A 23,413-nucleotide genomic window follows, 5' to 3' on the forward strand; every position below is an offset into this window, starting at 1 on the left:
TTGTAATACTTCCTTAGTGGGTCTTTGCCCAACCACCCAGTCCAAAATGTTCTTTCATTACCCTGAACCTGTTATTCTCCATCGCAGCATCCTGTTCATTTTTTTCATGGCATTTATCACAACCTGTTAATTGTATATTTGTTTACTTGTGCATTTTTCTCCTAAGAGACTGTGATGAAGTATAAAATCATCTTGTTTTATTTATATATGAAGTGAAGTAGTGAATGGACAAGTGAGTAAAAAGGGACAATTGTAAATTTTGGAAGCAATAAATTTATGAACATTCCTTTCCAGCTTTTAAGTTAATGTAGATTTTTTAGATGATCTTTAAGTTTTCAGATTGTATTATAGTATTCTGTCACTAGGGGGCAGTTACACCTCTCTGATCAAATTTACCTAGTTTATTATCTCAGACTTTGTTTTTTTCTTAAATATTATGTATTTCCTTCATGTGTCTGTTTGGAGGGAAATTATTCAAATTGGGTGACCCTGATAATGATCATATAAATCTCTATTTGTATTATGTTTATTGACTCCTTATTAACATACTGTATTTCCAGCTCTGGTGGATCAAGGTTTACTCTAGAAAATTAGGTTTTATATTTTTATATAGTTTCATATTTTTAATATATAATATTTCCACATAGCTATCCCTTGGAGTTTTGTTTGGGAAAGGGGTTAGGCAGTCTGTCTTGTCAGCATCATTACAGATCTCCAAATTATCTTAGTATGGTTACACACACATGAAACAATCTTTTCCTGGTGGAAAACTCTCAAATTACATGAAAGGAGCAATAGTCTGCTGATAGCTAATTTTCTCTGGGAATAGTTTTATGGCAGGAATTTCTAAGCTTTTGTGCAAAACCTTAGTATCGGTCTTTTTAAAAAAACAAACACCTCAGTTCAGAGTTTTATTCATCATCAACCTTGAAATTAGCCAGTAACCATGTCTTATTCTTTTTTTTTTTGCGGTACATGGGCCTCTCACTGTTGTGGCCTCTCTCATTGTGGAGCACAGGCTCTGGATGCACAGGCTCAGCAGTCATGGCTCATGGGCCTAGCCGCTCCGCGGCATGTGGGATCTTCCTGGACCATCGGCAGGCGGACTCTCAACCACTACGCCATCAGGGAAGCCCCATGCCTTACTTATTCTTAATGTAATTTTTAAATTATGCAAATTTGAAATTGTACAGGTTAACAATATTAAGGTTCTTACTCTAGTAAAATCAGAAATACTGTGAAAACCAAACCTTTTGTCAAGAATCCCATAATTTCAAGCTGGCAGGCTGTGCGAATTATAAATTTTATATTTGCTTCCATGCCTTTTACAATTGTAAACAAATACCTGTCAGCCTTTGTCAGTATCATGTGAACTGTGCTGTTTCCAGACATCTGATGTCCGTGTGATTTTTGTTGACTGTAGTGCTGATATTTTAAACTGTGGTTATAATTTAATATCATTTTAAAGCCTATGACAGTTTCAGCCAAGCATTCATTAAGTGTTAATGCCGAAAAATGCATCCGAAAGCGAGTTATTTTGGGACAGAAGTTAAATGTGACAGAATGCAATGAAGAAAGCCAAAAACCTATCATGATTTGTATTACTGTTAATTTAGGAGACAGAACTGAATCATTAGCCAGAATGCCAGCAATATTAAAGCAGCACTAAACTGTACATACCTTTAAGTTCATGACAGTTGTTGTGTAACTAAGCAAGGATGATGGATAAAATGCTGGCATCAGGGGCTAATACGGCTGTAATGTGTCCCTAAGTCAGTTCAGATTATCGTCTGTTGTAAGCCATGGAGTATCTTTGATTATTTGAAATGTGGACATAGTAATGGAAAAAGTTTCACTTCAAATGTTTGTTCTAAGTATATTTTGCAGCAAAAATATGATATGAGGATTATAGATTTACGAACTATAAGAACCCACTCCTTACTTTGCATTTTGTTTCATTGAGAATATAATTCGAATTATGAGACTTCAACAATTTCAAAATCTTTGAGAATGTATTCCTCATAAAATGTGATCACTTTATGTTTAATATATGTGTATGTATCTCTATATTTACATATGTATATACACACATATGTACACATTTCCCCTATTAATTTACTCTTATGTAACCAACCACTTATAAAGACACTAAAAGCTGACAGCTGTCAGTGCTGCTTTGGGGCTGTATATAAGCATAAGTCACATAACTTTTGCACTTTCAATCCCCAACTCTCCACATGTATTATTATATCGGTGTACCCATATTTTGATCAGCTATCAGTTTTAGATTGAAGGTTCTATAGTTGTTGCTTTTGTATCCTTTTTCCTTTGATAGGTTGCCTCCCACTGTGTGTTTTGTATAGTTGTTCCCTGTGTATGTGATAAGCATAAAAAACAACAAACACTTCCCATTTTAGGGATAGGTTTTGTTTACCAAATCCATTTTCAGGTCAACTAGTTGGCATTTGGAATTTGTTTTCCGATGGAAATACTGTTATACGTGGTGGCTAAATTTTTCGGGCTAACCCACAGAACCTGTTTCTTCACAACTAACTTAATCACCATTTATAGCCTGGCTTCTATGAGAAAATGCATTGCAACTTCTAACTTTTAATACCAGATCAAGAACTCCTTAACTCCTTGGGCCCACCTACTGCACACACACAATGCACACACCCCACATACACTATGGGGACTCCACTTTGCAGTCTGGCATTGGGAATATATATACTGCTGATTTTCAATGCAGATAATTTCATGTTAGATAGGAGCCTGGGAATTCTGTGATGCTGAAAAGGAGTTAGAAGATGAGGCCCAACAGGAATCTCATCCACTTTGTTCTTGCCTATAGCCTTTGGGTTGTGGCTCTAGTGGAGTTGGGAGCAGCAGGGACGTTCAATAACGATGTGAATTCTGTTCAAATGGGATATAGAATTGGTGGCAGCTCCCGTGTTTTAACTGAAAGCAAGTGGGCAGCTGTGGTGCAAAATCAGATGCTGATAAAGGATATCTATGAAAAGCCTACAGCTAACGTCATGCTTAATGCTGAAGAATGAAATGTCTTTCTCCTAAGATTAGGAACAAGGCAAGGATGTCTGTTCTCACCACCCTACTAACATCATGCTGGAAGTCTTTGTGTAATGAAGCAAAAAAAGAAAAAAGAGGACTTCCCTGGTGGCACAGTGGTTAAGTATCCGCCCGCCAATGCAGGGGACACAGGTTCGATCCCTGGTCCAGGAAGATCCCACATGCTGTGGAGCAGCTAAGCCCGTGCGCCACAACTACTGAGCCTGCACTCTAGAGCCTGCGAGCCACAACTAGTGAGCCCGTGTGCCGCAACTGCTGAAGCCCGCGTGCCCTAGAGCCTGCGTGCCACAACTACTGAGCCCACCGCAACTGCTGAAGCCCGTGCGCTTTAGGGCCTGTGTGCCACAGCTGCTGAGCCCGTGTGCTACAACTTCTGAAGCCCGCACACCTAGAGCCTGTGCTCCACAACAAGAGAAGCCACCACAATGAGAAGCCTGCATGCCTCAGTGAAGAGTAGCCCCTGCTCACCGCAACTAGAGAAAGCCCGTGCGCAGCAATGAAAACCCAATGCAGCCAAAAATAAATAAAATTTTAAAAAATAAGTAAAATAAGATAAAAATAAAATAATGAAAAAATAAAACAATTAAAAGGCATACAGGTTGAAAAGAAAACTGTCTTGTTTTTAGATGATTATTTACATAGAAAATCACAAGGGATCTATTAAAAAAGTCTTAGAACTAAGTGAGCTTAGCAAGGTCCTAGGATACAAGGTCAACACACAAAAATCAATTGTATTTCTGTGTACCAGCCATGAACAGTTGGAAACCAAAAAAATTTTTAAAAGAACATTTACAAAAAAAAGGACATTTACAATAGCTCCTCAAAATGAAATTTTTAGGTTTAAATCTAATAAAATATGTATAGCATCAGTATCCTGAAAGTTATATAACTCTGATGAAAGAGAGCAAAGACCTAAGTGGTAGAGAGACATACTGTATTCATGGATTGGAAGACAACATAGTAAAGATGTCAGTTTTTATTGATATATAGATTTAATACATTTCCCATTAAAATCTCAGCAGGATTTTTTCTAGATACAGACAAGCTGATTCTAAACTTTTTACAGAAAAACAAATGAACTAGAATAGCCAAACAATTTTAGAAGAGAAAGATAAAGCTGGAAGACATATGTATAGTACAGATCTTAAAACTTGATGCTACAGTAATCAAGACAGTGTAATATTAGCAAAAACATAGACATGTAGATGAGTGAAATAGAATTAAGAGTTCAGTGGTAGACCCATTAAAAATATATCTAGTTCTTTTTTTTGGAAGAGCTTTACCGAGATGTAATTCACATACCATACAGTTAACTCATTGAAAGTATACGTTGTTTTTTAGTATATTCAGAGAGTTGTGCAGCCATTACCACGGTTTTGTTTTATTTATTTTCTAGCTTTATTGAGATATAATTGACAACTAACGTTGTGTAAGTTTAAGGTGTACAACGTGATGGTTTGATACACATCTCAGTTGCAAAATGATTACAATAGGGTTAACTTCACATCATTCCTTTTTTGTGTGTGTGTGGTTAAAACATTTAAGATTACTCTCAGCAAATTTCAAGTGTATAATACAGTATTATATCTGTAGTCATCATGTTTTACAGTAGATCCTCAGACCGTATTCATCTTATAGCTGAAAGTTTACACCCTTTGACCATCCTCCCCATCTCCTTTAGCCCCCACCACTACTCTCTGTTTCTACGAGTTTGACTTCTTTAGATTCCACATATAAGTGATGTCATACACTGTTTGTCTATCTCTGTCTTATTTATTTCACTTAGCATAATCCCCTCAAGGTCTATTTATGTTTCACAAATGGCAGGATTTTCTTCTATTTTATTGCTGAATAGCATTCCATTGTGTGTGTATCTGTACACACACACACACACACACACACACACACACCCCACATCTTATTCATTCATCCATGGACATACACTTGGGTTGTCTCCATATCTTGGCTATTGTGAATAATGCTGCAGTGAACATGGGAGTGCAGATATTTCTTTGATGTAGTTATTTCATTTCCTTTAAATTTATGCCTAGAAATCGGATTGCTAGGTCATATGGTAGTTCTATTTTTAATTTTTTGAGGAACCTCCATACTGTATTACATTGTGGCTATACTCTTCAGATCTGCCCATTTTTAAATTGGGATGTTTGGTTTTTTTGATGTTGATTTGTATAAGCTGCTTATATATTTTGGAGATTAATCCCTTATTGGTCGTATCATTTGCAGATATTTTCTCACATTCAGTAGATTGTCTTTTCATTTTGTCAGTGGTTTTCTTTGCTATATGCAAAAGCTTTTAAGTTTAATTAGGTTCCATTTGTTTATTTTTGCTTTTATTTCCTTTGCTTTATGAGACAGATTTAAAAAGTATTGCTGTGGTGACAAAGAGTGTTCTGTTTTCTTCTGGGAGTTTTATGGTTTCAGGTCTTACAGTTAGGTCTTTAATCCATTTTGAGTTTATGTTTGTATATGTGTTAGAGAGTGTTCTAATTTCATTCTTTTACATGTAGTATCCAGTTTTCCCAGCACCATTTACTGAAGAAACTGTCTTTTCTCTGTTGTATATTCTTCTTTGTCATAGATTAATTGACCATAGGTGTGTGGGTTTGTTTCTGGGCTCTCTGTTCTGTTCCATTAATCTATGTTTCTGTTTTTATGCCAGTACCATACTGTTTTGGTTACTATAGCTTTGTAGTATAGTCTGAGTCAGGGAGATTGATACGTCCAGTTCTGTTCTTCTTTCTCAAGTTATTTTGGCTGTTTGGGATCTTTTGTGTTTCCATACAAATTAAAAAAAAATTTGTTCTAGTTTTGTGAAAAATGCCACTGGTAATTTGATAGGGATTGCATTGAATCTGTAGATTGCCTTGGGTAGTATGGTCATTTTAACAATATTAATTCTTCGAACCCATGAACACAGTGTATGTTTCCATCTGTTTGTGTTGTCTTTACTTTATTTGATCAGTGTCTTATAGTTTTCTGAGTACAGATCTTTTACCTCCTTAGGTACATTTACCCCTAGGTATTTTATTCTTTTTGATGCCATTGTAAATGGAATTGTTTTTCTTAATTTGTCTTTGTGGTTCGTTGTTACTGTATAGAAATGCAGGCTGTGACTCCAAAGGCACAGCAACACAGGGGAGTTTCTTTTGGATGACGAACCTATTTTGTATCCTGGTTATGGTAGTGGGTACACAGACTTATACATGTGTTAAGATTCATAGACCTGTATACCAAAAAGGCAAAAGTCAGATGCTTATTAATTGGGGAGCTCCCTCTAATTACCAGACCAGGAAACAAATAAATTGGCAGAAATACCCATCATGAAATCATGAGATGAAAAAAAAAACAAAAACGGAGTAACTTTTTCTTAAAGTTTTCTTCTCACAGTTTTAGGCTCACTTTTAAAATCTTTTCTTCCTCCTAATACCTTTTCAGAGACATGTCTTCACTGTTCTCTAATTTTTTTTTCTTTTTTATAGAACATATAGTTTAAATCTAAGAAAAAAAAACCCTCCAAAAAACTGCTCAGATTGTCTTATTATTTTGGAGTTTTGCAGGATTGACTATTTCTTCTTATAAGTACTATCCACAGGGTTTGTAAATCTTTGCTCCATATTTTTTTCTGTAGTGATACTTGTACCACTATATGACCATATGTGTCTCTGGTTCAGTGGTAGCCATCTTATGCATGCTGAGTTGATTCATTCTGAGCTTTAAAGTTTCTATTATATTTGAGTTTCTTCCTAGTACAAAGAATAAGAAAAGCATACCTGTTGACAACTTGTGATAGAAAAAGTTTGAAAGGAACTGTAAAATAAGGAATCCTGAGCATGGTGCGTTTATCTAAAGAATAAATATGGGACTAGAATCTATAATAGGAACTTGAGTGTAGGAACCAAAAGTTAATCTTCTGTATATATTCAACATTTGTCAAATTCTTACTAGAATACTCTCTTCAGCTCTGAAATTGGCAACTTAAGCAAGATGTGGAAATAATTGGCAAGGTTCCTGAAAGGAGCAACGAAAACTATTAGAGAATGAAAATAAAGCCTTTAAGAGAAGGTTAAAAGAATTGACGTTTCCTAGGGAAGAAAGTGAAGAGCTGGAACACGGATGGTAACTCTTCATTTTGACTGACCAGGTGGCAAAAAAAGGAATGTCCTAAATTTTCTGGAGGGATTTATTAGCATGTGAACTTTACTCTGCATTCCGAGATGATTGAGACCATATTGTATGCACTCGCTTCTTCCCTGGGCTTTTCTCATGTCACACTTTCTGGTTCTCTCTCTAGCATTTGACACATTTGTATTTTGACTCCTTTTCTTGGAGGGGGCGGGCCTCTCCTTGACTCAGTTTCTTATCTTTCTTTTCCTCTTTTTCCCCCTCCTCCTTGGTGAAATCTCATGACTTTTGCTTCTGTCTTGTTCATGTCAAATCCATCCTTTACACACAGGTACCAGCAAGATCCATCCAAAATAAACATACCATGTCACTTTCCTACTCAGAATCCTTTAGAATCTTCCCGTAACTTCAACAGCAACCACTGTCCTCCAGGGTCTGGATCCAGGAGAGGGACAGTGAAGTGACAGGTGCTCATAACCCCTGGCCAGAAACATCTCTGTCAACCCACCCACTACGAGCATGCTAGTTTGCCCACCGTGTCAGGAAACAGGGAGTGCGCTTATAGGACAGCTCAAGCTCCTTAGGAGAGCATGAGAGACCTCCATGCTTGGTCCCCTGTCTGCCTCTATAGCCCCTAGCACCGCATCCCACCCTGGACTGTGAGTTTTGTTTTTCTTGCATATTCTGTTACACATGGCTTGCAGTTCTCAGGATTTGTCTTTTTTTAATAATAAAAATATGAAGGGAGTTATAAGCTTTTTAAATTAGGAGAGTTGCTTGGTATATTTTATAAGGAGGTTTTACGTACTTTTTAAGACAAAAGATGCTGGATTTCCTGAATTTTGTCCCATAGTATCTTCAGAGCGATTTGCCATTTTAGTTTTGAGTTTGTCTGGATTGGGTATTGATGAGATAAAAACAGCAAACAAAGTTAGTATATATTTATTGAATACTAGGGAACAAATCCATTAAGAACTGTAATTCTTCTTTGTGGAGTCATAAAATGTTAGCGAGAACAGGCCCTTAGATATCATCTGCTTCAGTCTCTCATGGTACAGATGAGAAGGAAACCGAGGCCCTTGAGAGGCTTGCCCAGGACATAGCAGACGGTATGGCAGATTCATCTAGAGCCCAGATGGCCTCAGGGTTGTACTACACCAGTTCTCCTTTTACTGCAGGGGTTTCCTCCCTCCCTCTCCCTCCCTTCCTTCCTTCCTCTCTCTCCCTCCCTCCCTCCTTCCCTCTCTTTCTTCCTACCTACCTACCTATCTGTATTTTTTTAAGCAGAGGAAGCTTACTTCTTTTTAAGTAAAATATATCCATTTACCTTTTTCTGTGAAATGCCTCATATTTATACAAAAGTAGAAAAGGAAAGTGCTTGTTCAAATAACCAATTGGTGTGGGTATATATTTGTGTATTACATAAATGTACTGAATATATGTATATATATGTTTATATATTTAATATTCACATAAGGTGAATTAGATTATTGAGTGGCAGGAATTCATAGTTGATTCATTTAACTTCTTGGGTTTAATTCTTACTCTTACGTTTAAAAAAGTTGAATGACTCTTTCTTATAACTTCCAAATCATAATAATTACCAACACTTGAATAGTTCTTATTCTCTACCAGTCAGTTGCGGTTGCAAGTACATATGTTAAGTACACACTTATATGTAATTCTTGCAACTATTATGTGAGGTTGGTACAGTTACTATTGAGGAAATTAAGGCAGGAGGGTGTAGTGGCCCAAGGTGATGCCATTAGTAAAATGTGGAGCTGGGATTGAAGCCAGGGAATCTGGCTCTACAGTCCATGCTTATGGCTCCTGTACATCACTATATGGTGTCTCTGTGCTTTATCTTGTTACTGCTTTGAATGAGATTTAATAAAAATGAATGTTTAAGGAAGGCTGTCTCTTCTTTCTTGATGTTTTAAAAAATAAAATATGAGTAACAAATGTTTAACTTATGAAAGAACAACTCTTTTTAAAATGATAAATTCGTTCTGAGGAAAATTAAGAAGTTCACTAATTATTGATAGCAGTTCTATTAATATTTTATATAGTGTTTATTGGCCAAAAGAATCTAAATCAAACTGAAGTTACTCCTAGGACTCTGTAATCTTTACAGTTGTATAGTGGCTTTAAAAAATATTATTCAGAAACAAACCAGAATAACTTTTTTAGGTAGAATTTAATGAGAACATGATTCTGGATGATTCTGTTTTGTCAGGTCCTCTTCTGGATGCTGTATTTTAAGAAAAGCCCAACCAGACTGAGGGAAGGGATTGAGAACTATGTCATTACGTAAGAAAAATTTGGAGGGCCTGGTTACGCTCAGCCTGGAGAGGAAAGAACATTCTCAAATATATGAACAGCTGTTGTTTAGAAGGATTCACTAACTAAACTCATAGAAACAGAGAGTAGAAAAGTGGTTTCCAGAGGCTTGGGGGAGGTTGGGAAATAGGGAGTTGAATAGGTAAAAGGGTACAAAATTTCAGCTCTGAGATGATTAAAGACTGAGGATCTAATGTAAATCATGGTGACTGCAGTGATAACACTGTATTGCTGAGAGAGTAGAACTTACATGTTCTCACTAAAAATAAATAAGTACATATATGAGGTTACAGATGTGTTAACTAAATGAGAGGAGTCCTTTCACAGTGTATACGTATATCAAATCATCACGATGTATGCTTTAAATATCTTACAATTTTATTTGTCAGTTATACCTCGGTAGAGCCAGAGAGAAAAAACAGATTTGACTTCATGGGATAGAATTGGAGCAGTAGGTGGAAAGTTACAGAGTGACAGACTTTTAGCTCAGTAGAAGCCGAGTGTGAAATTGGCTGGCTTAAGCAGTGAGGATTTCTTTGTCAGGAAGTTTTCAAGCAAAAGCTGGGTAACCCCTGGGAAAAGGATTTTGCAGAGCAGATTCATAGTTTAGTTGGACTAGATGACTTTTCAGTTCCCTTTTCACAGTCCTTGGCATGTTAATATGCACTCAATAAATAACTGTTAAGTTAGTGACTTTTAAAAACATGGAACGGGAGAAATATTCTTCTCTATTTTAAACCAGTGTGACTCTCTTTTTTTAATGTACAAAGAACTCTTTTAAAATTAATTAATTTTTGGCTGCGTTGGGTCTTAGTTGCTGCACGTGGGCTTTCTCTAGTTGCATCGAGCTGGGGCTACTCTTCATTGCGGTGTGCGGGCTTCTCATTGCGGTGGCTTCTCTTGTTGCAGAGCAGTGGCTCTAGGTGCGCGGGCTTCAGTAGTTGTGGCACATGGGCTCAGTAGTTGTGGCTCACGGGCTCTAGAGCTCAGGCTTAGTTGTGGCACACAGACTTAGTTGCTCCACAGCATGTGGGATCTTCCCGCACCAGGGGTCGAACCCGTGTCCCCTGCATTTAAGAGTCACCAATGTGACTCTTAAAGTGACTTATTTGATTCTGTCCTGATTATAAGGAGAGATTGAGAGGGAAAAATATTTAACTTTAGATGTCAGTTTGGTTACTTTCTGGTTCCTCTTATATACTGTGAGGCATTATAAATTGTGTTGTGCTCTCCAGGAAACGGTAAGTAACTTGCATAGCTGTTATATAAATCATTACCATATAAGTTTAAAATGCATACATTTTTGTATGTATGCATATCTGAGTTTATTAACTTGTAAGCTCTTTGGTATTAGGATTTGTATTTTTATGTTTCCCCTCACAGCATCTAGTTCATACCTTTTAAAAATAATATTTGAAAGTGATTTCAAACTCTGTGTGTGTGTGTGTGTGTGTGTGTGTGTGTGTGTGTGTGTGTGTGTGTGTGTTGGGTATGGGGGGGTTGTCCCTAATTCTTATTCAGGAATAAAGTCCTATCATTGATGTATGCTAATGCTGATTTTTAAATTTAGAAATTATTTAATTTAATTAATTCAAGTCAATTTTGAATTGTGTTGAATGTAGAGGGGAGCATATTCAATGTTTGTTGCTTTTGTAGGTGCATGTGAGGGAACCTTGGCTTGCTCCACCTGTCACCTCATCTTTGAACAGCACATATTTGAGAAATTAGAAGCAATCAGTGATGAGGAGAATGACATGCTTGATCTGGCATATGGACTAACAGATAGGTAAGATTTTTGGACCACTTCTGTTGTAATAATAATATAGGAGGATAAAAGTTTTATTAGTTCATGTCTGTCTCTGACCAGCAACATGTAATATGCATGCATGTAATAGGGTCTCCCAGTGTAGACAGATAACAGTCACAGACTTTGAATATCAAATATGTGACATTTCTCTTATGTATTCTACAGTTTAACCCTTATGAAACTTTTAACAAAAGTAAAAAAAAAATAATTGGAAGTATTAGAAGCATAAGTTCTAGATCCTAATAAATCTTCTTTCATCTATTTTTATTCCAGGAATTAATATTTATCACAATTTAATGAGTTGGGATTAAATTTAATGCTTTTTATGGTATTCTTGAAGGACAGATTTGATAATTGAAAGAAATTATAATGGAAAATTTTACCTACTTGAGAGAATACAATTTTTAAAAGAACTTAATATATAATAGTAATTATGTTAAAATGAATACTTCTGTTTCTAACTGTACATTAAAGTAAATCAGAGCTTATTCTTGTTATTAATAAGTAGAATTACTCTTAAAAGTGGTAAGATTTATAGTAGCAAGAGATATCAAGTGATACCTTATTTTTTTTTAATTATCTAGTCTTTTGGTTTGAGTTAGGGAAGATAGGTAGTTAATTTACTGTTTCAAGGGACGAGATAACAAGAGTTTATTTAATTAAGGTTGGCTTTGGTGTTTAACTGTAATTTGGTGGCCCTAATGAAAAATAGTTTAAAAAAATAAGAAATAATAGTAATAATAATAGCTTTATTTCATGTGTATCATGTAACCACAATTTTATTAGATCCTTAAGATAAACCCTCTTATCTAATGACCTCAAAAAGCTTTTAGGTCATTGGTATTTATTGTGGCTGCCATCTGCCTGTCTCCCCTCACATCTTCAGGTGCCACATTCTCTATCAACACCTCCTTTTTTTTCCCTAAAGGATAACACACAGAATACACTCAATGTTGTGTTAATTTGGTTCTGAAAATTGTTTCTTTCAATGTGAGGGGTAAATCATAGCTAACTGCTTGCCCTTTTATTCAGGTGAAATTTGTAGGCGCATGTAACAGATAATATTCTGAATGAAAAGAAAAAAAAATGAGAGGAAATGGAGAGCTACATTTAGGAAAGATACATGAGTGTGAGAAGATACAAGAGACCTATTGTAAATGTAAACTAGCCAAGAACTTTGATAATATTCAGAAGTTTTAGAACAAGATAATGGAAAGCAGGAAATAGCTTTTATGGCATTTTATAGCTGATATTCTTAAGTACACAGAATTTTAGTAGAAATGCTTTGTGGGGAAAGAGTATAATGCTTTTCACAGGTAGGATTTAGAAAACACTGACATATTTGGAATGAAAATAATTTTGTTCAAAGATAGTAACTGCGTGTAAACTTCTATTTCTAGGGTTCCATATACTTCCAAACAAAGAAACAAGGAAACTCAGTCTTTAGTTCTTAGGTTTATTTTATTTAATTACTTACTTACTTACTTATTTGGCTGCACCAGGTCTTAGTTGAGGCACGTGGGATCTTCATTGCCATATACGGGATCTTCATTGTAGCATGTGGGATCTTTAGTTGCAGCATGTGGGATCTTTAGTTGTGGCTTGCAAATTCTTAGTTGTGGCATCCATGTGGGATCTAGTTCCCTGACCAGGGATCAAACCCGGGCCCTCTGCATTGGGAGCGTGGAGTCTTAACCACTTGACCACCAGGGCAGTCCTATAGGTTTATTTTTAAAATTAAGTGCTATGTAAATGTCTATAATTTTTAAGATAAAACAGCATCATTTTAATGTTTACTTTAGGGTGTACTTAACCTTGATTTAATGATGGCTTGTTGATACACGGGTGCATAGGGCACTTATTTTACTGGTTACATGTCTCCTTTTCCCCATTAGAGCAGGGGCCATGTCTTATTTCATCATTGTGTCTCCAGTGCCTGATTCACAAAAGGCACCACCAACTGTTTTTGGAATTAGTGGTTGGTAGAGAGATTCAGGAATTATCTGTGAATCTATTTTTGATGGTTGTCATTGCTCCCTGCTACCAGTTTCCATGGATAATCTACACAGAGACCTCAGTTTCCATATTTGTAAAATGAGGATAATAGTACCTACCTCATAGGGTTGTTGTGTCGTGTCAACTAATAAATGTACGTGAAGCTCCTTGAACAGTGTCTGGTGAAGAAAGCATTCATTAAATGGTTGTTGTTGGCATTCTGACTATAATAATATTAATTCAAATGCCGGAAACTTACTATAATGCCTACAAACTTAACAAAGATTATTTCTAACCTTCAGAGTTAGGCAGTATTATCACCATTTTATAGAACGAAGCTTAGTTCTTGTGGATTTGCTCAAGGCCACACAGCTAGAGAATGACAGAGTCCTGGTTTGAATCAGTTACGTTAGACCCCAAAACCCTTGGTTTTTTACTATTTGAAGCTTCTTCTCTGCATTGAAAACCAAACTTTAGAAGTAAAGTTAACGTAACACCTAGTATATTTCCACTGTCGGGTGTATATGGATAAAATGGCTTCAAGGTTTGCACAGGTGTGAGATTTTGTAGGATTAATAGTGAAATCAAGAAAGACTTGCTGTCCGTCTCCTTCTGTAGAAGTGTAAGACACTTTCTACACTGGTAGACCCTAGAGCCAGAGACCTTCCAGGAGGAAGCAGGGGAGTGAGAACAGCCACGGTGCCACTGCCTTATCTTCTAGGGTTATAGAACCAGCAAGGGCTTTCGGTGCCACCCCTCCCTGTGTTCCCCCACACAGTTCTTGTTCTTCTGTTACTACACTTACTTTATTCTGCTCTGTATCACTGGTAGCTCTTTCTGTCCTGTTCCCCTTACTAAAAGTTCCTTGAAGGCTAGCATTACCCTACTCATCTTTGTATGGATACCAAGAGTAACCAACAGTCTCTCTAGGGCTCACCACAGTCCTAATGAATTTGTCTAAATTGGCTTGCCTTATTTTTTCTCTTGCAGACAGAGCTTAATGCATAATTGAGTATTGTCAGGGCTGTTTCTATTCAACAAATAGGAATTATTGGTAAAAGGGGATTTTTTTCTATCTGCAATCAATATTTCCCATGGCAGTAGTACTTACTCCTTACTCAGAAACCTCCCAGTGGTCCCTCATTGCCCACCAGTAAAAACCTGAACCCCTTCACTGGTGTTCAGAGCTGTCTATGGCTTGGCCACCTTTCTAGCCCATCACTCCCCTGTCCTCGTCTGGCCTGCACAGCAGCCAGGCCAAAAACCCATATTGCCTCAAACATGCCTTGAATCCCTATTAGCTTTGCCTCAAATGCCTTTCTCCTCTTAAGTTCTAGCCAGCCTTCAAAGCCCATTAGAAACACCATCTCCCCCGTCAGAAGTCAGTGCTTTCTCCTCAGCCCTTTCAGCTTTCTCTCTCTGTGGCATTTGTCACAGTCTCACATGTTAATTATCTGCAAATGTGTCTCAGCTCTTCTATTTGATTGAAATCATGCCTTAATACTGATATTAGCAACTAATCCTCATGGCAGTCCTGTGAGGAGCCCACTTATTATCCATGTTTAGGATGAGGTTGGGAAACTAATATTTGGCATGGTTAAGAAAGTTGCTTGTGAACACATCATGTTCAGTGCTGGATTCTGTACCACTGGTCTGTTTGGCTCTAACCCCTGCATCCCTGGCACCCAGCATGTAAGAGGTGTTCAGTAAGGATTGAAGTGAGTTGCTGTTCTTTTACAAACCCACTGACATTTAGTTCTGTGCCTTTTGATGCTTAGCAGGTGCTTGACGAATATGTTGACAAAACCAAGACCTACATACCACATTCCATCAAATTGAAGGCAGTTTGATTATAAGACTAATATAATATTTATTTTTATGTGCCATTAAGAAGGAAAAAGCTCTGCTGATTAAAATATGGTGTAAAATGATCTTATCACTTAACGTTTTATGCATATTGAAAGAGCTATTTATACTTAGATTTAGAGCTATTTAGACAGATTTGTACATCACTGTTTTAAAAGGAAAATATAAATAAAATTGGTCACAATACTGAAAAAAATATAAGAAAATGGAATTACAGTTATTCTTCTAATGACAAATATTTACTTTCCTAATATCAATTTATGCTGGGTCTCTGTATTGTTAATTTTTGTTTTGTAATCTTTTTGGACTTATTTTGAATGGTAATGAAATTCAACACATAATATTAACATACTTCCCATAACTCAATTTGAAGAGACACCTCTGATGTGACTGCCACCTCACAGTATAGCTGTGATTGTAAGATGGCATTGATTTTAAGATGCATTTGGTTTCAGAGATGTTAAAATTGTGGGAAAAATATGCATCTGATAATTGATGACTTACATCTATGTGTTTATTCCAAATTTCTTGTTTTAAAGGCTTTAAAAAGTGTAGCTTTCTTTCATAGACTGTATGGTTTTAATTATCTGGGAATTGATTAGTCATTCTCTTGGCATTGCTAAAACCTCAGTTCTCTCCTCCACTGTTGTGCCTTCTCATCATTTCATTGCTTGTCAGTCCTGTCACCAAAAAAGCAGTAGTTCCAGTGAAACAATTAGTAGAAACATTAAAATGAAGCTTTGGCGTATCACACTTTTTGTTTTTCATATTTACATTCTGTTATCCTCTAGTTGAAAGGGTTGGATGTATCTTTTTCTACTTAATGGAAATTTAAAAGGTAAATAAATCCCTATGCTTTGGGTAAGAAAAGGTCCTGGTAACTGCATTGCTTTGTGAATAATATATACTTAATACTAAATCATACCTCCCCCCTTTTTTCTACAGATCGCGGTTGGGCTGCCAAATCTGTTTGACAAAGGCTATGGACAATATGACTGTTCGAGTACCTGATGCTGTGTCTGATGCCAGAGAGTCCATTGATATGGGCATGAACTCCTCTAAGCGAGAATAAATAGGAATATTTTCACAACATTTTACCTATTTTTATAATTATTATTTCTTAATGTAATTAAATGAGAACATGGATGAATGCATTTATTATTATGACTAGATTTATTACTTTAATTCACCTTGTGTAACTGCTGAATTTTGTAGTTCTGAAAGAATGTCATCTTTATTTTGATTAAATTATAAAAACAAATCAAATATTAGAAAGTAGTTAATATGATAAAACCTTATATATTTTACCTGTGTTTGATTAGCAACATTAGCAAAATGTTTTCACATAAATCTTATGCCTACTTACCTATAAAATAGGTTAAAAAAGGTATCATTATCTCTGTTAGACGTGGTGGAGGCAGAGATGTAAAATGGCTTGTCTAGGGCCATACAACAAATTAGAAGGTCAGTACTAGAACTGTATCTTGTTATTACAAGTTATGTGTTGAGATCGAAAGTGGAGAAATTAAGAATATCATAGCTGTAGTTAAATGTGAATGTGTATGGATGTGTATTTAATTGCTCAGTAAGCTGATTAATTTCAAAGATAGGTATGACCTTATAAATCATTATTCCAAAATTTTGATTCAGTGAAAGCACAGGTAATGTGCTGAGCAACGACTGAGCACAGGTAATGGAGTGCTGTCAAAGATGTTTGGTGTCAGTTCTGACTGAACTGGAGAAATAAACTAAAAATTACATGTCTTTATTTTTTTATCCTAATCAGAATGGCCTGTCTTTGTAATCTTTTAAAAATAATGCCTGTGACAGAATGGACATCTTATGGATTAGGTTTTCTCTGTCCTGAGCCGCAGAAGGAAGCGAGTGGGCTGCCATCCCCTTGGCGAGGACAGAGCCTCACAGTGTGCACTGAGCACGATGGGCATGGTCCTGGAGGAGGGTGGGCTCGAACACCTCAGATCACTGTCTGTGCATGGCAGACCTTTGTACTTTATCTTTACTGTGAATACACAGTAAATGATAATAAAGGGGTACAAAGTGTGCTCTTGGAAGTATAATAAAACATTAGTTTGGACTAATGGTGGGAAAGGGCAGAAAAAACTAGTTAAAAGTGAATTATAAAGTTGAGTTAGCTTCAGGTACATCTGTGCACTTTGAGCATTTGCACAAATATTTGTCAAGTATGGTGTTGGACCTACAACATTGTGTTATGTCCATTGGGGTACAGAGATGAACATGATCAGGAATGCCCTCAGGGAGCTCACCTTTTTTTTTTTTTTTTTTTTTTGCGGTACACGGGCCTCTCACTGTTGTGGCCTCTCCCTTTGCGGAGCACAGGCTCCAGACGTGCAGGCCCAGCGACCATGGCTCACGGGCCTAGCCGCTTCGCGGCATGTGGGATCTTCCCGGACCGGGGCACGATCCCGTGTCCCCTGCATCGGCAGGCGGACTCTCAACCACTGCACCACCAGGGAAGCCCCGGGAGCTCACCTTTTATTAGGAAAAGATAAAATATATGTATGCACAAATCATTTGCTTCAACTAAACTGACCAATTTGCCAAATAGAATACTTTTAAACTAATTAACATGTATAAAGTGATTAAGGAAGAACTCAGGGCTTCTCATGTTCATTTGACACTTGATAACCATCGAGTGCCTTCTTTGTGGGGAGTGTTCCACTGTTAGAGTACTTCAAAACAATCTGACCTCTTAGTTAGCTTCCATATTCTCCTCGTATTCTTGCATGGATTCCCTAAATTCTCCTTTCCAGAGCACTTTAATGATGACATCCAGCTTAAGACTCTAAACTTTAGTCTAATTGTCTCAGATTTCAAATTAAGAGAGCTTCTTATTAATGAAGTTTAATTGTATTACTTAAATAAAACCTACTAAACTTACTAAGTGGAGCATATATCCTATAATTGTTTTGTATAAAAGTTATTTTTTCAGTTTCAAAAAAAAAATCCATGTTTGATGTGTGTGCGTTCTAGGTAATTGTTATTCAGTTATCTATTGCTGCAATTTTATTGTCTCTGTTTCTATGGGTCAGGAATTCAGAGAGTGCAGAGCAGGGGTGGCTTATCTCTGCTTCACGATGTCTGTGGCCTAAGCTAGAGGACTTCAGGGCCAGGTGCTGGAATCATCTGAAGGCTTATGATTTCCTCATGTGACTAGCAAGTTGATGCTGGTATCAGCTGGGGGTCTAGCAGGGGCTGTTGACTGAAACACCCGTGTATGGCCCCTGCACGTGGCCTGGGCTTCCTCACAACATGGTGGCTGGCTTCTGAGTGCCAGTGCCCTAAGAGAGCGTATAAGCATTGCTAGGCATTAGCTGACCGTCACACAGTATCACTTCTGCCCGTTTTTTTCATTAGAAGTGAGGCATCAAGTCTGACCCATCATTTGAATTGAGGGGTGTCAAAGAATTTGCAGACATGTTTTAAAGCCATCACAGTAACCGTTATTTTCAGATTAATTTACTGGCACATCATTGCCTGTGAAAACGGGCCTTTTACTAACAGTGTTCTAAACTTTTGAAGAGGGGTAGGATTTTATTCTTGTATTGTGTTTCAGAAGATTCTTGTGTCTTCTTTGTTATGACGGTTCATTTGTTTTATTCTCTGACTCCTTGCAGTTTTCTTGACAGTTGATTTAAATCAGAGGGAAGAGTGGTGGGTTTCCCTTTCAATGCTGTATAATTTTAGTTTACATCTCTCTGTCATTTTTGTCATCAAGAAAGGCATCTTCCTTTGGTATAGTACTCCATATAATTGTTGGTTACATGCTAATACTTAATGTTATATTTGGTTTTCACAGATAAAACCAGCCTGTAATTATATAAGTAATTCAGAATTGCTGAATTTGTTTTTCTTTTTAAGTGAACCATTCTAAAAATTTCCAAAACCTTTTGCTTAACTTTCAGTGTGAAACTACTGTCTAATTTTTGTCTTAAAGGACTGCTTTCCTGTTTTTAAATTTAAGTATCATATGGTGATCCATGTGATTTTTTATAATGGTCATTCAGCAATAGAATAATTACGTTTCACTTGGAAAAATGTTTTCTAAGGGAAATTTAGATTCAGTATATGTTTTCCCATCTTTTATTTTTCTTCCTTTTTACAACTCTTTTAATTGCTTTCCTTTTTTTAAACTACTTGAAATTTTGTGGTAAACCACATTTTGGGATCAGAATTTCTTAAATGGCTTTCTTATTTATAGGATAATATCACTCTAAATGAAAAGACAAATAATTGTATTACATTTCTAAAAATAGCCTGTGAAACTTTATTCTAAGTGTAAACCATTCAGAGATGTTCAAACATTACACATAAACTTTGTTTCCTATTGGAGAAACATTTAAGAATAGAAGTATGATCTTGGCTAAGCAACAACAGGATTCCTTTAATATGTCAACACATCACATGATATCAAGTTATTTTTATCAGATTTTCTTCTGTTTAAAAGTTTCTAGAAGCTGAAAAATTAGAAAACCAGCTGGCGGGAGGAAGGCATGATCACTTGCAGACAGAAATAAATGTGGCTATAACAACAGAAATAGGAAGTTAAAAGATGATTTAAGTCTACCAGAAGCAACTTAAGAGAGAAGTTGGTGGGAAAGATCTTTACAGTGAGAGGCATTACCTCTCCAAAAACTGTTAGTAATAACCTAATCAATGTCTTATTCCTCTTTCCTTTTGACTCCCATTTGCTTATCTTATTATCTGGATGTATTATTTGTCATTTAATTTTTAGACTTGATTTGGTAATAATTTATAAAATTAAGCAGAGCCATTGTGCCTTTCTGGCTTCCTTTGTCTGCTAATCATTTCTGAAGCCATTAACACTCAGTTTGATTTACCCCAGTGAGTTTCACTGCTCCCTCATCTTTCCCAGTCCTCTGTCTCAGACTGTCCTTTTTAGTATTTGTTACATGTGGCACTTCCTACATTTTTCTCCTGATAGGTTAAGCTTTTTAAGAGTAAAGATTAGGTTTTGTTCAACTTTGTAACTGCAGTTTCTTTTGTGGTATTTAGTCCACAGTAGGTATATAATACATAGTTGAATTAATCAAAACCTGGTCTTATGCTTCTAGCATTTTGCTCTTTGGCAGTCACCTGATATTGATGAGATTACATTCAGCCTGTGCCTGAATCTTAACTCTTAACAGGAGTCCGGATACATACGAGTGTTTTCTTGAGAGGTCAGGTAGTCTGCAATATATATATATATATATATATTTTTTTTTTTTATTTTGCGGTATGCGGGCCTCTCACTGTTGTGGCCTCTCCCGCTGCGGAGCACAGGCTCCGGACGTGCAGGCTCAGCGGCCATGGCTCACGTGCCCAGACGCTCCACGGCATGTGGTATCTTCCCGGACCAGGGCACGAACCCGTGCCCCCTGCATCGGCAGGCGGACTCTCAACCACTGCGCCACCAGGGAAGCCCTGTCTCCACTGTATTTAAAAGGACAGTGTTCAACTTGCCATCTTTTTAATTTTTTTTTTTTACTGAAGTATAGTTCATGTACAATATAATGTAAGTTACAGGTGTACAATGTAGTGATTCACAATTTTAAAGCTTGTAGTCCATTTATAGTTATAATAAAATACTGGCTATATTCCCTGTGTTGTATAATATATCCTTGTAGCTTATACATAATAGTTTGTACCACTTAATCCACTACCCTTATCTTGCCCCTCCCCACTTCCCTCTCTCCACTGGTAACCACTAGTTGGTTCTCTGTATCTGTGAGTTTGTTTCTTTTTTTGTTATATTCACTAGTTTGTTGTATTTTTTGGATTTCACATGTAAGTGATACCGTACAGTATTTGTCTGACTTACTTCACTTAGCATGGGATCCTCCAAGTCCGTCCATGTTGTTGTTGTAAATGGCAAAATTTGACTTAAATCGTTGCAAAACTTTTTGGATCCATCTCCTAAAGCAAAAGAAATAAAAGGAAAAATAAACAAGTGGGGGCTTCCCTGGTGGCGCAGTGGTTGAGAGTCCGCCTGCCGAGGCAGGGGACGTGGGTTCGTGCCCTGGTCCGGGAAGATGCCACATGCCGCGGAGCGGCTGGGCCCATGAGCCATGGCCTCTGAGCCTGCGCATCCGGAGCCTGTGCTCCGCAACGGGAGAGGCCACAACAGTGAGAGGCCCGCGTACCACAAAAACAAAAACAAATGGGACCTAATTAAACTTAAAAGCTTTTGCACAGCAAGGGAAACCATCGACAAAATGAAAAGACACCCTACTGAATGGGAGAAAATATTTGCAAATGATATGACTGCTAAGGGGTTAATATCCAAAACATGAACACCCTCTACACATCAACATCAGAAAAACAATTCAATTAAAAAATGGGCAGAAGACATGAATAGCCATTTTTCCAAAGAGGACTTGCACATGGCTAACAGGCACACGAAAAGATGCTCAACATTGCTAATCAGGGAAATTCAAATCAAAACCACAATGAGATATCACCTCACACCTGTCAGAATGGCTATCAGCAAAAAGAACACAACAAATGTCAGCAAGGATGTGGAGAAAAGGGAACCCTTATACAGTGTTGGTGGTGCAGCCACTGTGGAAAACAGTGTGGAGGTTTCTCAAAAAAGTAAAAATAGAATTACCATATGATCCAGCAATCCCACTCCTGGGCATATAACCAGAAAAGATGAAAACTCTTAATTCAAAAAGATACGTGTACCCCTGTTCCTAGCAGCATTATTTATAATAGCCAAGGTATGGAAGCAACCAAAATGCCCATCAATAGATGAATGGATAAGGAAGATGTAGTGTATATATACAATGGAATGCTACTCAGCCATAGAAAGAATGAAATTTTGTCTTTTTCTTTTAACATCTTGGCTGAAACAGTTTTTGAATGAGCTGAATGCAGGTCCATCTGCCGGGTCTTACATCTTGCAGGTCACTGGTTCCTGAAGTCTGAGTGCTGAGGTCCTACAGGTGGTACATGGACTCCATCCCTTTGAATCATGTGACACTGTTACGACCACGCCTGCAAATCAGTGCTTCCTCATCTTGGAAGTGTCTGGCATCCTGTATTTCTGATAGCGCTCAGCAAGTTCTCATTGGCATTATGTTTCCTGTTGGTCCTGATGGGCATTCTTCAGGGCTGGGGCAAAGGGGTAGGGAGTCACAGAATCTTACCAAACCAAGCAAGTTGAAGACATGTTGAAAAACACTCAGTAATTTTGTTCTAATGTTCTTTAATAGAGCCTTACTTTGTTTTGTAACAGAAGTCCAAAGTCTGAATGAGCCTTAGAGGGCAAAGTAAGCTCTCTTATGTAGTGTGGGAAAAGCACTACAAAAGTTATCATTTGAAAACCTGGGTACGTTTTAAAAAAATTATCTAAAACTTGGAAATAAAGCAAAAAAATTACTGCAGGTCTCTTCAAAGTTGTACTTAGAGGATTGCCTAACTGAGCCACCTAAGGATCATCTGATGTTCTGGGGCAGGGGAGTTGACAAACTATCCTGTGGGTCAAATCAAGCCCATCACCTGTTTTATGTAAATAATGGCTTATGGCAACATAGCCATTCTCATGCATTATTTATTGCCTACTGCTGCTTTGATGCTACAACAACAGAGGTGAGTAGTTGCGACAGGGACTAAATGGCCTATAATGCCTTAAGTATTTGTTCTCTGGCCATATACAGTAAAAGTTTGCTGACTTCTGCTCCAGAGGAGGTAACTTTAACTTGGTACTTACTATTGACTAGGACCCGGTCCCTCTGAAGTTAGATGTTAAGTAACTTAGAGAAGCTTGATAAGTTGCAAAGGATTTGTTTGCTAAAAACGGTAACTCCAAGAGTTATGGTTTTCTTGCCTTGTAAGGCATCATCCAGTTTTGTATCTATCTCTGCAGTCTTACTACAGCATTCTTTTTCTCCTCTGTGAATGCGTGTGTGTGTGTGTGTGTGTGTATCAGTTTCTTATGTCTTTGAACCAGCCTTGTCATTCTGCTGATCCCCTTACTAATGAGTTAAATCTTTGACATGTGATCACTATATATTTGTATGAGAGTTCTTTATAATTTGTAGAAAATTGTACAGTGACCGCTTGAGGCCTGGCTATGCCTCCTCATGAATGTTCCATCTTGAGATAGTCACTTAACCCTACTGAGTCTCT

The 23,413-nt window shown here is 37.2% G+C and overlaps 1 protein-coding gene across 2 annotated transcripts in view; it reads left to right on the top strand.

The window, feature by feature from the left end:
- Positions 1-17,026, top strand: part of FDX1 (ferredoxin 1) — a 35,794-nt gene extending 18,768 nt beyond the window's left edge. Inside the window, exons 3-4 of one of the 2 annotated variants that reach the window (XM_022561576.2) lie at positions 11,227-11,356; positions 16,184-17,026. In XM_022561576.2, the coding sequence (XP_022417284.1) occupies positions 11,227-11,356; positions 16,184-16,310 (257 nt within the window). In that variant the 3' untranslated portion in view covers positions 16,311-17,026. Of the gene's footprint in view, positions 1-1,018; positions 5,627-11,226; positions 11,357-16,183 lie in introns of those variants that run through there. The other variant, XM_089915523.1, reaches the window with a different exon arrangement.
- The last annotated feature ends 6,387 nt before the right edge of the window (positions 17,027-23,413 follow it).

This window comes from Delphinapterus leucas, chromosome 7, assembly GCF_059928025.1.
Source record: "Delphinapterus leucas isolate spDelLeu-1000000601 "Yukka" chromosome 7, BTC_Dleu_Yukka2, whole genome shotgun sequence".
NCBI classification, from domain to species: domain Eukaryota; kingdom Metazoa; phylum Chordata; class Mammalia; order Artiodactyla; family Monodontidae; genus Delphinapterus; species Delphinapterus leucas.